General features: G+C 37.2%; 1 protein-coding gene across 1 annotated transcript in view; it reads right to left on the bottom strand.

Annotated features, from left to right (window-relative positions):
• The window catches only part of DPYD (dihydropyrimidine dehydrogenase), an 842,461-nt gene that overhangs the window by 11,362 nt on the left and 814,784 nt on the right, over positions 1-16,315 (bottom strand). Inside the window, exon 21 of the mRNA XM_080800117.1 lies at positions 13,109-13,252. Coding sequence (XP_080656243.1) covers positions 13,109-13,252 — 144 coding nt within the window. The remainder of the gene's footprint in view (positions 1-13,108; positions 13,253-16,315) is intronic.

The raw sequence follows: 16,315 nt of genomic DNA, 5'->3' as shown, positions 1-16,315 counted from the left end.
TCCAAGGGGGCAGGGATAGCATGCAGCTAGCAAACACTTGGTTCTCGAGGACCCTGTAGTCACAGCGCAACACTGGGAATAACCACTCAATGCTCTAGCTGACATGGCCAACACCTTAATCAGTATATCCCTTTGCCCTTTTATATCATTAAGACTGATCAAGAAAACTGGATTATCTTCCTCATTATTGCCTCTCAGTTGGGTCCTTTCTATGAATTCCTACTGAGAAGAGATGGGTTTACCAGTCAGACCCTACTACCTGGTTGATATCCACGGATGGTGTATTGGATTTAAGGTCTCATGGCTGCATTTTCTTCCCAGCATGTATAAAAACTATGCTTTTCAAACATACTGATTTGCTTGAAATACTGTCTTCATTCTTCTTTTTCATTTTCTTTTGCGAGATATGCAGAAGGTAGTGCTTAAGGGCCCAGGTTCTAGAGCCAGACTCTGGAATCAAATCTTAGTTTTGATGTCTCCCTAGCTGTGTGACTTTGGGCAAGTTATTTAACCTGCTTATTAATTCCTTAATCAGTAAAATAGGAAAAATAAGGTACCCAATAGGGTTACTGTGAGAATTAAATGAGTCAATTCACAAGCATGTAGAACCATGCCTGAAACCTCATAAGTACTCAATAAATATTAGCTTTTATTATTAATTCTCTGCTTAATTAACACTAATTTATTAAACTCCATGTTAAATATCACCATCTCTGTGAAGCTTTCCACAATTACCCGAGGCAGAACTAATCCCTTTCACTCCTCTGTGTTCCCAGAGCATTTTGTACATATTTGATTGAACTGTAAATAATTTTTAACATGTGTCTTTCTCCCCTGCTAGACTATGAGCTCCATAAGGATAGATGTCTTTCTTTTTAAAATTCATGTTGTATTCCTAGTTTCTAGCACAGTTCCTGGATTGCAGTGAGTGCATAGTAAATACATTTTAGTGCTGCATCTCTACCGAGATTGGGAAAATTCCTGTGCCTTGGACAGTTTAGATCTTTGGATCTAAACCCGGTCCTTAGCACGCTGCTGGTCACATAGCAAATACTCAATAAATACTTACTGATGGACTGATATTGAAACTGCCTACCTTCGAGGCAACAGACCATTAAATCTTATCTGAGGCATTCGAAGGAAAAAAGAACAAAAGATGAGATCTATTGAGCATAGCTTGCTTAGAAATAATATTGTCACACTCCTAACCAGGGAAGATGGGGTAGATTAGAAACTTGAATGCATGACTGAAAAACTTGTTCAGACAAGAAGGGCTTAGTTAACTTTGTGGGGCACTGGGGCTCTTTCCGTAGCAGATGGGGAATAATATACTGCGCTAGCTGAGAGGATAAACAAAGCAGTGGCATGGAGTTTAAACTATTGAACAAAGGAATCTATAAAGAGGCCAGCAGACAGGAGGGAAGAAACAAGCTCAAATAAACAGATGGGTGGACAGAGAAAATATTAAGCATGAAAACAGACAATCCAGGCCCTCCAGGAAAAAGGGAAGAAGGAAAAATCATATGTCAAGAACAGAAGAAACACCATAGGGAAAACATAAAAGCAATGAAAGCAACAGAGGGAAGTACATGGTGTGCCTGGGCGTGTGTGGTGGGGGAAAACAACAAAAGCACGAGAAGCAATGTCTGACTCACTCTCACAGAGATGGCCCTTAAAGGGCATGCGGCTATTCATTTCAGTGAGGCCTGAACAACCACACAGCCACGCCATCCAGATGGGTTCTGAAATAATGGGCCAAGGGATGGGGGACTTTTATGAAAATAACAAAAACCATGGCCCCTTACATTGGAACAGAACTATGCTGTGTACAATACTTTCACACACATCATTTCACTTGAAACAATGGCGTCGAGCCTTCTGACATTATTTCGTATTTATTCTCCCTCCTCCCAATCTCTTGCCTGGGTTGTTACAACAGCCTTCTAACCAGTCTCTCTGCTTCTGCCCTTGCCTGTCTAGGATCTTATATCAACGTTACAGCCAGTAGGATCCTTTGAAAAATTAATTCAGATCATGTCTTTCTTCCTTCAAGGGTTTCCTGCCAAAAACTTTCCTATTTCAGGTTCTTTGCACTTTCTGTTCCTTCTGAATGGGATGTACTCCCCAAAGGTATCTCTCCATATCATTCATTCTCTCCATTCTTTAAAGTGTTTACTCAAATGCCATTTAATCAGGCAGGCCTCTCCTGACCAACCTCCCTAGCAATTCCTATTCTCCTAATCCTGCTATATTTTCTTCCCAGCACTGTGACCATCTGACACGGTATGCATTCACTTGTTTACTCGTTTGTCTCTTTCTCCTTACTAACATGTAAGAGTCAAGAGAGCAGGGCTTTTGTTTTGTTCACTACTGAATTCCTACTGACCACATCAGTGTTGGAACACGGTGGGTGTACACTCGTGATTGCTGGATGGATGACAAAGTGAACGTATGGGTGAATATGACAATGTTTGCCAACTAGAGGTTGGAATCTCAGTGGTTACGTGTGAAAGAGAAAAGGAAATAATACAAGGTGTCGTTGCCAAGATGAGCAGCTTTCAGACCTGTGGACACTTCTACATTAAGACTTCCTTCTGTTTTGGTTCCCCCCTCCACGTTATCATTTCCTTCTGGTTATTCTCCTATTTCCCCCCCCTCGGTTCTTCTCATTTGCTTACCCAGAACTTCCTTCTCCCATGTAGGGTATTAGGCTAAGTAAAAATTATAAATAGATGTGAAGCTTCTATCTTATGTCTAGCATGTCGTAGGTAGTCAAAGTGTCCTTTATATCCTCCAGCATATGTCCCTGATTTGGTTGAGTTCTTTAATTTCAACATGCTCAAATCTAAATTTTCATCCTACATCAAAAAAGGGCATTCAATCTAAAAACACTAAGAACAAATCCTGACTCGTTATCTTTTCTTTATTTCACTTAGTGGGACCATAGAAACCTAATTGTTTTGGTCTCCTTATTCTTAACTCCTTACTGGTCCTTGTCCCTCAATGTCTAATGAGAATCACTAAGTTCTAGAAGAAGAATTAACATGACTCCATCAATTTCATCCCTTCCTCTGTCTCTATAACCATGGCCACCCACCAAATCCAGGACCATATTTTGGATCTCCTGAAACATTCCAGATCATAGGGCTCCCTAAATGCCAATTCCTTAGAGAAGACCTCCTCTGCTTTTTTGGTTTAAATTAGGTCTTCCTATGAAAGAGACTGCATACTTCCTGTATTTTTTCTATTTAGTTTGTATCACAAATATGATTTTATATTATTAGTGTAATTCTTTGCTTAATATCTGTTTCTTTCTCAGTCTGTTTATGCTTCATGAGGACAGAGGCCGTGTCTCCTTTATTTATTATACTATAGATGCCCAATTCTTACCACATTGTTTGTCTCATGGTAGGTATGCAAGAAAGATTTCCTGGAAAATATATGGGCTTCTTCAAAACTTCCAACTTGACTGTCTTCCAGAGCTTTATGTACTCTTACTTTCATTCATGAGTTAATTTTCTTGAAAAAAATGGGAATGTAGAGTTACCTTAACCTACTATCTCCCTCCACCTGTCCATTCTTGACATAATAACTAATAGTAGGTAATATTTATTTAGGATATATTTGATGTAGGCTAAAAGCATTTCATACATTGCCTAATTTATAACCCCACGAGGAAGACTTTTATTTTCCCTGTCTCACAGATTAGTTAACTGAGGCAAGTTCACGCAGCTACAAAATGGTAGTGCCATAATTTGAACCTAGGCAGTGGGACAGAGTAGTTCCATGCTTAATTCAGGAAACTCTTCCTCCATATAGGTAATCTGTTAAAATCTTATGAACTTTGCTATGTATTTCAGTGAAAGAAAATAGGTTAAGACTTCTTATGGTTGCTTTCTTTAAACATGGCTACTTACTAAAATGATACTGGTAAGTCCAAATTCAGTTTCATTAAACGCATATGGCACGGCATGCAGTAGGTAGAAAATCATGAGACATCCTTTCCCTAATGCAAGATTACTTAATGTATTATCTGAACTCCATCCTCAACCTACTTGCCACAGATATAGGTTCCATAATCACACCCTTTCTGATAGCTTTAGCTATTTTCTCAGAGCACATAAGCTCATGCAAGCCTTGATTATCCTAACATATAAACAAACCAACCCTTCCTTCTACCTTATTTTTATCTTCCTGTCATTTTCCTTCTGATCGAATTCAAGTCTAGAAAAGAGTATTCCATACACCTTGTTCTTATTTTCTCAACCTGCATTAATTCTTCAATTTACCATTCCATTGAAGCTGCTCAGGCCAAGACAAGTTAAAATATGAAGGGTGTGAATGTTATGCTGAGGAATTTACCTTAAGATGTGGGAATCTTAAGGAAGGGGTTAAAAAAATCAGGTTTGCATTTTTGAAAGAATACTCCATAATCGTTGGAGAATGTATTAGGCAAGAATGACAAAAGAAGGTGGGAGTGGTAGAATATTTCAAAATTCCATGAAAGAATATGTAAAGAACTGTATTAAGGTCTCCTTGGAAGGAGAGAACAGAGGAGGAGGGAGACGTGAGATATAAAAATGATAGACATTGGTGAATGTACCCTGATCCCATTCGCAAGTGGTATAAGCAATTGAATATAATCTAGGCTAGATTTCAGGTTTCTGGTTTAGGACAGAGAGTGGTCCTCAATGTTTACTGAGACACACAATTCAGGGTGGAGAGCAGTTTGGTTGGAATGATAATCAGTTTAGTTTTAAGTATGATGGCCCTTGTGCTCCTTGTTTAGACTGGAGGTATCCAGAAGATAGTGGGCCGCAAAATTCTGAAGCATAGAAAAGAGAATGTGATCGAGAATAGTTGAGACAACATGTAGGAAAAGTCTAGATTAATTGTAAAGGGAGATGATACAGAAATTAGGAAAGAGAGATATGAATACAGACATCATTATCATTTAGCCAATTGTGAGAGTTAAAAAACTTGAATGTAAAGCAAGTCATGCAACTTATGATACATTTTGTCACTGAGTCACAATTTGAAAGATGAAGGGGCCACATGGAAGCGCAGATATTGAGATCATGGGATGATTGTCTATTTGGGGGGAAAAGTCTATAACCATACTTGATACTTTAAAGCAACAAAAAGTTTAGATTAATTAGTCAAATGTAAATACTAAAACTCTAAAAGGACGAGATGGGGTGAATATTTATGGAATAAAGCTAAACTAAGCAAATAAAGAGAGAAATCACAAGATACGCTTTTGCCTGATATAACTACATAAAATTAAAGCTGCTCTACATATGTATAAAAACACTACAATACAAATTGTGAGACAAATGGCAATATATAAAAAGTTTTTAAAAAATATAAGCAAAGATAAAGATTCCAACAGAAAACTGGTCTAAAGAATGAGTAGTAAATTCACAAAAGAAGAAGTGGTCCAAAAATTTATAAAAACATGCGAATCTCACTACTATTTAAACATTCAAAATTAAAGAAAAGAAATGAAACACTTTTTTGACTATTACATTGATTAAAATTAAACATAAATTCATTGTTGATGGGTGCCTAAGAAATGGGCCCTCCTATATTTTTTGGTGGCATGTAAATTTGCACACTCTTCCTGCAGAGCAATTTGGCAATATGTATTAAAAGACCTAAAATTTCACCTGTGATTTCTCTTGAGAAAACAATAAGACCTCTATGCAAAGATTTTGATACAATGATAATTATAATAGCATTATTTGTATAAAATTCTGGAAACAACCTAAAGGTTTAGCAATGGGTTACTTATTTCTTTCTCCATGTTTTTATTTAAATTCCAATTAGTTAACATACAGTATAATGTTAGTTTTAGCTGTAGAATGTAGTGATTTAACACATCCGTACAAACCCCACTGCTTCTCATCACAATAACTGCCCTCCTCAATCCTCATCACCTACTTAACCCATACCCCCTGCCCACCTCCTCTCATCAGTTTGTTCTCTATAGTTAAGACATATATACACAATGGAATACTATGCAGCCATCAAAAGAAATGAAATCTTGCCATTTGCGATGATGTGGATGGAACTAGAGGGTATCATGCTTAGTGAAATAAGTCAGTCGGAGAAAGACAACTATCATATGATCTCCCTGGTATGAGGAAGTGGAGATGCAACATGGGGTGTTAGGGGGGCAGGAGAAGAATAAATGAAACAAGATGGGATCGGGAGGGAGACAAACCATAAGTGACTCTTAATCTCACAAAACAAACTGAGGGTTGCTGGGGGGAGGGGGGGAGGGGGGGTGGGGTTATGGACATTGGGGAGGGTATGTGCTATGGTGAGTGCTGTGAAGTGTGTAAACCTGGCGATTCACAGACCTGTACCCCTGGGGATAAAAATATATTATATGTTTATAAAAAAATTAAAAAATTAAAAAAAAAAAGAAACACAGCAAGAGGCAATAAAGCCGACTGTTACCTTACTTCAAGTTTCAAGCAAAAAAAAAAAAAAAAGAATCTGTTTCTTGGTTTTCCTCTCTCTATTTCCCTCCCACATTCATTTGTTTTGTTTCTTAAATTTCACATATGAGTAAAATCATATGGTATTTGTCTTTCTCTGACTGACTAATGTCGCTTAGCATAATATTCTATAGCTCCATCCATATCATTGAAAATGGCAAAATTTCATTCTTTTTTGATGGCTGAGTAATATTTCATTGTATATATATGCCACTTCTTCTTTATCCATTCATCAGTTAGTGGACATTTGGGCTCTTTCCATAATTTGGCTATTGTTAATGCTGCTATAAACATTGTGGTGTATGTGCCCCTTTGAATCAGTATTTTTGTTTATTTTGCTTTACAGTTCTGAGTATATGTTCTGAGTATATTCTGAGTTCTGAGTATATCTGTTCTGAGTATATCTGTTCTGAGTATATCTGTTAAGTCCATCTGACCCAATGTGTCATTCAAAGCCACTGTTTCCTTGTTGATTTTCCGCTTAGATAATCTGTCCATTGCTATAAGTGGAGTGTTTAAGTCCCCTACTATTGCTGTATTATTATCAATGAGTTCCTTTATGTTTGTTATTAATTGCTTTATATATTTGGGTGCTCCTATGTTGGGAGCATACATACTTACAATTGTTAGACCTTCTTGGATAGGCCCTTTTTTTAATGATATACTGCTCTTCTTCATCTCTTGTTAACAGTCTTTGGTTTAAAATCTAGTTTGATATAAGTATGGCTACTCTGGCTTTCTTTTGACATTCATTTGCATGGTAAATATTTCTCCATCCCCTCACTTTCAATCTGCAGGTGTTTTTAGGTTTAAAATGAATCTCTTATAGGGTAGCATATAGATGGGTCTTATTTTTGTGTTTTGTTTTGTTTTTTAATCTACTCTGACACCCTATGCCTTTTGATTAAAGTATTTAGTCCATTTACATCCAGAGTAATTAATTACAGATATGCATTTAGTGCTATTTTATTGTTTGTTTTGTCACTGGTTCTGGAGATTTTGTCTGTACCTTTCTTGTCTTTGTCACCTTTGGTCTCTCCTTTGCATTCCAAGATTCCCCTTTAATATTTCTTGCAGGGGTGGTTTAGTTGTCATGAACTTCTATAGTTTTTTGTTTGTCTGGGAAACTCTTTATCTCTCCTTCTTTTCTAAATAATAGCCTTACTAGATAGAGTATACATAGCTGCAGATTTTTCCCTTTCAGCACATTGAATATGTCATGGCACTTTTTTCTGGTCTGTCGTTTCTGTGGAGAGATCTGCTACTAACTTTGTCTTCCCTTGTAAGTTAGGAACTTCTTCTCTTCTGTCTTCCTTCTTTTAAGATTTTTTTTTAAATTGCTATATTTTTCAAATTGAATTACAATACGTCTTGGTGTTGGTCTGCTTTTGTTGATTTTGATGGGTGCTCTCTGTGCCTCCTGGATCGAGACATCTGTTTCTTCCCCCTGGTTAGCAAACTTTTCAGCCATTATTTCTTCAAATAAATTTTCTACCCCTTTTTCTCTCCCTTCTTTTTCTGGGACTCCTATAATGCAAATCTTATTACATCCCATGGAGTCACTGAGTTCCCCAAGTTCATTTTCGTGTTCCATAATTATTCTTTCTCTCCTCTGCTCAGCTTCATTATTTCATCTTCTATATCACCTATTCATTCCCCTCTTTCTTCCATCCTTGTGTTCATTGAGTTCAGTCTGTTTTAAATCTCAGTTATTGCATTTTTCATTTCTGATTTTTTTAAACTCTTTTACTTCTGCAGTAAGGGTGTCCCTGAAGTCTTTCATTCTCTTCTCAAGCTCAGCAAGTATCTTTGTGATTTTTGCTTTAAATCTCCACCAAGCATATTATATCTGTTTCAACTAGGTCTCTGGCCCTTACCTTCTCTAGTTGTTTCATTTGGGATGAATTCCTCCATCTTGGAATTTTGTCTAAGTCTCTGTCCTTTTCTCTGTGTTGGAAAAGCCCATTATATTTCCTGCTCCTGAGAGTAATGGCTTTATGAAGAAGAGGTCATATGGTGTCCAGGGCCTGGTGCTCCAGGAGGCGTCTCTGGTGTGTGCTGTGTGCACTCTGCTGCTGTGTTTTGGGGGCTCTATCCTTTAGGCCAGTCTTCTGCAGAGCCTTCCCTTGCCTGTGGTGGGCAGTGTTTGGTCCTTGGCCAGAGTTGGGGAGTTGTAACTAAGTGTGCTCTGTTCTGCTTGTTATTTTTTTTTTAAGATTTTATTTATTTATTTATTTGACAGAGATCACAAGTAGGCAGAGAGGCAGGCAGAGAGAGAGGAAGGGAAGCAGGCTCCCTGCCGAGCAGAGAGCCCGATGCAGGGCTCAATCCCAGGACCCTAAGATCATGACCCGAGCCAAAAGCAGAGGCTTTAACCCACTGAGCCACCCAGGTGCCCCTGTTCTGCTTGTTAAATGAGACCTGATACTACTTCTATTAGAACTGAAGCCCGGCAGAACTCTCTGTTTGGGTATGGATAGAGATTTCTGCTGGTCTTCTGGGAAGGGGCCTGCCATGCTGGGACTGAGGCAAACTTGACCAAGATGGGCAGTACTGCCAGAGCACAGGGGTATGGGACCTGGTAAAAGCAGGGTAGGCAGCCAGCATTGGACTCGTGCTATTTACTGCAGGTAGTTCTATGTTTATGCTAAGGGGGTGTGGAGGACCATGGCACCAGCCAGCTCCTTTGTCCTCAGAGAGGGGTCTCTGTGCTTGCTGCTCTCAGGGGAGCACTCTGAGGAAAGCAAATAGTCTCCCCCACTGTGTGTCCCAGGCATTTTTCAGATTACTGTTTCCACACTGTCTGCCTCTGTGTTGTTTGCCTGCCTTCTCTCCGGGAGCAGCACAGTGTCCTCCAGGCTCTAATAAGTTACTTTTAAGAAGTTAATAATAAGTTCATATTATAAAATCCCATGAAACCATTATTTCGATATAAAAATGATATATAAACTATTGCGAAGTTTTTATGTAGCAAATGTAAGAATATTCTATGTTTATTTTAATATATGATATTTAGATATAAAAAGGACTAGAATTTTATAAATCTAAGTTTTCGTAGTGGTTACATAAGATTATGGGTAACTTTTACATTATCTTTGCACTTTTAACATTAGAAAAAAAAAACAAACGAAACTACAGAATGTTGGAGAGAATTTGACTTTGCCCAGTAGTCTCATTTTACAGGTTTCTTACTTGATATTTGCCCCAAATCAAGTGATTAGCAGTACAACTGTGACAAAACCTATGTGTTAAAATTCCCTTACTAAATGTTCTTGTATTGCATGTTGATGTCTTCATCTTCCATGGCCTATCTCTAGGTCTATTTCATACACTTTCTAGAATGGATCCAAATTTTTGTAGCTCCTATTATGGGTCAATCTTCTGAATCTCTTAAGTCAGCAATTCCCAATTTCATTTCCATCCCTCATTTTATCACTGATTACTATGTGACTTGATTAAATTATTTAATCTTCACTTTTCCTTAGTTTTCTCATCTGGAAAATGAATATAAAGATAGTACCTATCCCAGGTATTGTGAAGATTACATGAGATAAAACATGGTTAGCACTTGGAACAGCAGAGGCACATTAGAGGTACTCGTTACCATGTATTTTCATGGTTGCTTCCAGGAGATGAACTTTCTTTCCTACTCTGGTAAGAATGTGAATAAACGTGGATCTATTAGAGGAGAACTGAGCTAATTAAAAATGCAATCATATGGGGCACCTGGGTGGCTCAGTGGGTTAAAGCCTCTGCCTTCGGCTCAGGTCATGATCTCAGGGTCCTGGGATTGAGCCCTGCATCAGGCTCTCTGCTCAGCAGGGAGCCTGCTTCTCCCTCTCTCTCTGCCTGCCTCTCTGCCTACTTGTGATCTCTGTCTGTCAAATAAATAAATAAAATCTTTAAAAAAATGCAATCATACATGCACACACACACATCATGGATCTAGAAATCAGGAGTCATCTGAAACTGGGGTTCTCTGTGGAGACAGGAACAGATCTCTATATTTTCTTTCTTCCTCTAAAACATATGCTCCCCCCACTCTATAGAAAGCCTTATAGAAAGCAAGATAAAGTGAGCAGTCATTGTTTTAACAAATGTAATTCCTCATTTTCCAAAGACATAGTTGCATTTATAACTATTATTGCACTAATAATTAAAAGTTGTACTTATAACTATTTATAAGTGAAAATGCTAACCCCAAGAAAACAAATAAACAAACAAAAAACAGTCAAACAAACAAAAAATTCAACCCACAATTACCAGCTACCATTACATTTTTTGAAAGGGCATACCATCTCTCCCTAATAACAACAGATAGAATGGATATGACATCCTGGAGAGAAGCCAAAGGAGTGGAAAATCCACTAGACACTGGGAAAATCTACCATAGCAGTCCTTTAGTGTATCAGCACTATTATTGTTTTTGATGCTGGGAAAATGGTATCTACAATGTCTTGAGGCTCATGCAATGTAACACCAGGGATACTTTAATTTGGATAACCTCAAATGAGGAGGCTGAGGAGAGGAATGTAAGTTTGCATTGTTTTAAAAGACTTTCTCTCCTTCCTTTCTTTTTTTTTTCCTTTCTCTCTTTCTTTCTTTCTTTCTTCCTTCCTTCCTTCCTTTTCTTTCTGGGAGAGGGAGAGGGAGAGGGACAAGCAGACTCCTAGCTAAACACAGAGCCTGATGCAGGGGTCAGTCCCACAAACCTGAGATCACGATCTAAGCCAAGATCAAGAGTCGGATACTTAACTGACTGAGCCACTCAGGCGTCCCAATTTGCACTATTTTTAATAAGACTTACCCATCCTTGATACTTTAAAAAAATGTTTACTTACTTTCCTGACTTCACATTTCTTTGGTTTATTTAATTCTGCTGAGTTTGATATTTTATTTGGATTAGTGACTAACCAGCTTGAATTCAACTCTAGTAGGCTTTTTCTTTGTTCTGTTTTTGTCTTGCTTCTAGGTTATCAATATATTCCCTGAAGGAACAGAAGACTAGAAAAGGTCAAAATGCTTTTATAATCACCTTGCACTTTTCTTTCAAATATAAATAATATCTTTCTTTCTAATTTTTACATGTAAGGAAAAGATGAGATCTTACATTTAATTCAAGTTAATTTAGAAGAGACACAGAAGTGGGACAATGCTCACTTAACCTCAAATCATATAATAATTATAGCCAAACACAGGGCTTGTGAAGAGCTGAAGGATTCGGTCTTCTCTTTATCATCAGTGTCTAGTTCATTCTCCTGGTAACAGATAATGCTGGGAAGATGGTATTGGGGGCTATTATGCTCTTAAAAGTCCCAAGTGTTCACATTATTTGGAATTATGGTATTGAAATACTGGCAGAATTTGTGTTCAACCACTTCTACATTTCCTTTCAGAAGCCTGAATCACTTAAATTTTGCAACAGCAAGTGTAAACCCCACTGTTTTTGACATAGGACACATCTTTTTTTCTCTCACAGGCAGAGGGAATTTTTAAGGTTCTAGTTCCCAGTTGACAGCTAAAGATGAATTTCTGGGAGGTTCCCCAGAGAGGTCTTAAGAGCAAGATTTTCAGCTGATGCTTCAAACGGAAAATGGAAATGCAGGAGTAGATTGTCATTAAATAGGGAAGAATAAGTTTCAGTAACTGAAACCACATTAAGCGATGGTGATTTCAGGGAGAATGGAGTTCTATAAGTCCTATAACACCTCCCTTTTCTCTCATTAAGACAATTCCATTTTGGGGAAGGTGGGCAGGAAGGAGGTAGGTGTGGTTATGACAGGGCAACCCAAGGATCTTTGTAGTGATGGAAGTCTTGTATCTCAACTGTGGTGGTGGAAAGAAAACTACACCTGTGGTGGGATTGCACAGAAGTAAACACACATGTATGCGCATATACAGACATGTGCACAAAAATAAAAAAATTAAAAATCTGAATAAGATCAGTAGATTGTATCAGTGTCACTGTATCAGTATCACATACAATCAGATTGTATCAGTGTCAGTGGTTGTGATATTTGGAAGAAGTTACACTGGGGAAACTGAGTAAAGAGTTCACAAGACCTTTCTGTATTATTTCTGAAATGTATGTGAATCTGCCATCTTTCAAAATAAAAAATGCAAGAAAAAAAATCAAGAAACATAACACACCCACCATTCCATCTTCATGATAATTCTTGCTATTACCCAGCAAATAGTCTCCTGATTCCCCAATTCATAAGGCTTTCCAGAGACTCAATCAGACAAAGTTTGTTCAAATTGATATTGTTGCATATTAATCATTTAGTTGTATTATATGACTAACATATCTCTTGGATTTAATTGTATATGAATATAACTTTAAAATGACTATGAGAATTTCCTGGCCCATTTAATACATACAGAAATTTCCATGAAACACATACTTGACTATATTCTAAAAAGTATAAAGTATGCAAATTGAAGAGGCTAAACCCTATCACCATAGACAGATTTTTTTAACTTTTATTATATTTTTAAACAAAATAAATGATATTCTTACCTAGTAAATAAATACTTGAGCTATATTGAGTTATATTGTATATTTACACAGCAATATAGTATATATATAACTTAATTTTTACCTTGATGGTAGGTATAGGCTTTTTGGGGATAAAATGCTTTCTCTCAAATGGTGGCAAAGCTGCATTTTGTTCTTTCTGTCTAATCTTGTTCTCTGCTATGATTTCCTTGCGCTGCTCAAGATAAGGTCCAAAACTTGGCAGTTTCTAAAAGGAAAATGCACAAATAAGAAAGCGGGTTAGCTCACAGAAGAGAAAAATGTGGGGATATTAATACATAAGTATTATCTACAAACAAATGTGTGTTTTGAAATTGTTCTTATATACTGTAACAATGTCTTCATTTATTTGAGACTCACTAGGTATCAGATTCCATTAATTATTAAAAAGAACTAAAGAGTGCAATACCTTTACCAAATATATACATATTAAATATACAGACATTGGGAGAAGGAGAGAAGTGAGTTGGGGGAAATCAGAGAGGGAGACAAACCATGAGAGACTGTGAACACTGAGAAACAAACTGAGGGTTTTGGAGGGAAGGGGGTGGGGGTTGGATGAGCCTGGTGGTGGGTATTAAGGAGGGCACATACTGCATGGAGCAATGGGTGTGGTGCATAAACAATGAATCTTGGAACACTGAAAAAAAATAAAATTAAAAAAATACACAGATGTTAATTAAATACATTTCTAAATGGAATAAAGTTCACAATGGTAAACTAAATCCATTCACTTAAAACAGTAGCTATTAGACCATTTGTTTGGTTCGTATAGACAGAAGGTAAAACCTATTGATGCTTTTTTTCCTCTTCATCAGGTTTTTAGCACAATATAGACACAGCCATAGTCCCTGACAAATGCTTTTGTCAATAGCAAAGGTACTTTGCCGAAGTTCTAATCTGTATCTCTATTTTATTGTGTTCAAATTCTTACTACATCTCTTTAGAGACTGTAACTAATGTTGATTGCAATTTACTGGAGTAGCTGAAAAACAAAATGGTAAAAATATTGATTTCTCCGTACAGGAAACAAATTTTATTTTGCATGAAGGAGGCAAAAATAGAAATGAAAAGCAGAGGAAATATCACAGTGCTTAAACAAACTCCATCAGTATTCAAAATCACATCATGGAGCTTTAAATCTCAAGGTTATTCAACTGTACTTTACAAAGTTCATTTAGAAAGATACCTGGGTGTCATGGAAAAATGCTAAGTGGTTTCAAGTTAACACGAATATGCCCTCATACTATTCATTATCCCACAATTATTCCCTCTTCACTTTTGTCCTTCTCCTCTTCTAGAACCTTTGATCTCCACTTTTACTGACACATGAAGCTGGTGATAAACACCACTAAATTCCAAATGTTCTGTGTCTGCCTATAACCTGGAATTGCTAGGTCTCCTTTCTAAGACTGCAGAAACACCCTTTCTTCTCTCTTTCTCTCTCCTACAAAATAAAGCCCATTTATCTAGCTGATAGAGGCTTGGAAAACTACAGCACTCCAAGGTCATCCTGATCTCTGACCTAGCAAATACTTCGGTGAAAAATCACACTTGTTTTGAAACACTGGCCTCCACCTGCCAGGTTGCATAATGCCCCAGGAAAATGAGTTCTCTAGTCCTTTAGAGATGTTAGCAGGGTAGGTAAGTGAAACTTAACCCATGCTCCAATTCAGCCAAACTGTCACTGAAAATTTATATTAGCAGAACATATTTATGTGGAAATATCCAAGATTGTTACTTCCATTCTCAATTTACTATAATTATGTCAGTAAGTTGAGCAAATGGAAGCAATGTTATGAATGCCAAATTATTTATATACAATTAAACTAGAACTATATACTTCATTCCTATCCTCAATGCTTTCCTAAATTACAATATGTAATGATTTCAGTAATATGAAATAATATGATGAAGGGACAGAATATATTGTATCTATTTTACCATAAAATAGGTGATGCTGTCTTGTTAGAAAACATCAAATCAATGAGTAGAAAACAGATCCTCAACATTTATCACATAGGCAAGCCCTTTTAATGTAGAAAAGATAATGCTTGTTTGAAATGTTCTCTTATTAAATAACTTTTTCTTGGGGCAGATGAGGGTGTTAGGGATTATATGTGATGTCAAGGTTCAGATAACATGGGGTTCAGATAAATATGACATCACTCTTGTCAGAGTATCACTCTTTCCACACTTCGCTTCTATACCAAGGGCACTAAATCCTAATCTTATATTCTTGAGGATTATCAAAAATCATTAAATGTTGAAACAACTGACCTCTGGCTCTAGCAGATTCCTCATGGTGGCAAGCTCAATGAAATGCTGAACCATTATCCCGATTCCCTGAGTCTTACCGACTCAACACTCTGATTCCATCTAAGAGTTCCATAAATGTTATTCAAAAGAAATCATTCCTGGAACTTTTTGATCTATCTTCTTTTAAATATAAACCAGAGGAGATTTTTTCCCCATTTAGAATATACTTTATCCAAAGGGAAATAAAATAATTAAGTTTAAATTGTGATATTTTCAAATAGTTCCAGTGATAATAATAATAATAATAATAATAATAATAATAATAATATTTGGGGCACCTGGGTGGCTCAGTTGGTTGGGCGACCACCTTTGGCTCAGGTCATGATCCCAGCATCCAGGGATCAAGTCCCACATCGGGCTCCCGGCTCCATGGGGAGTCTGCTTCTCCCTCTCAAGCTCTCGCTCGCGCTCTCTCTCTCTCTCTCAAATAAATAAATAAAAATCTTAAAAAATAATAATAATATTTGGAAATCCCTTGGTGCTGAACAGAACACAGCCTGAGTAAACATCTATAAGCCTGATGTTTTCTGTAGCTTTTTTTTTTTTTTCTTGGCAGTGATTGACCACATCTGCCTTATTTAAATTACATTGCCTTTCTATGGCTAACAGAGCTATGACTATAATGTGATAATCTTTTCTAATTAGTCCTAAGGAGGAATTCTCAATTTAACATAAAGATTCCTATAGGATTTTCTTTGTGTGTTAGTTAGAGGAGTCAATGGAAAAGAAGGAAATCTCTTGCCAATTTTTTTTCTTGAAATCGAAAGCAACTCACACACGATACCAATGACTGCCCTCCCCCCCAACCTTCCACCATTCATCTCCAAGTCAAATAGGCTCATTTGTGTGTAGTTTCTCACTGCTGTATGGAGGTCCCAGGGACCAGGTATAGTGCCAACTTCCAAAACATCAAGGCTTCCATAGATCTTGCTTTCTGCAAATCAGTATAAGA

The sequence above is a fragment of the Martes martes genome, assembly GCF_963455335.1.
Source record: "Martes martes genome assembly, chromosome: 4".
In the NCBI taxonomy this organism is placed as follows: Eukaryota; Metazoa; Chordata; class Mammalia; order Carnivora; family Mustelidae; genus Martes; species Martes martes.
The sequence above is the reverse complement of the archived record's forward strand: the minus strand, read 5'-3'. Positions and strand labels throughout refer to the sequence as shown.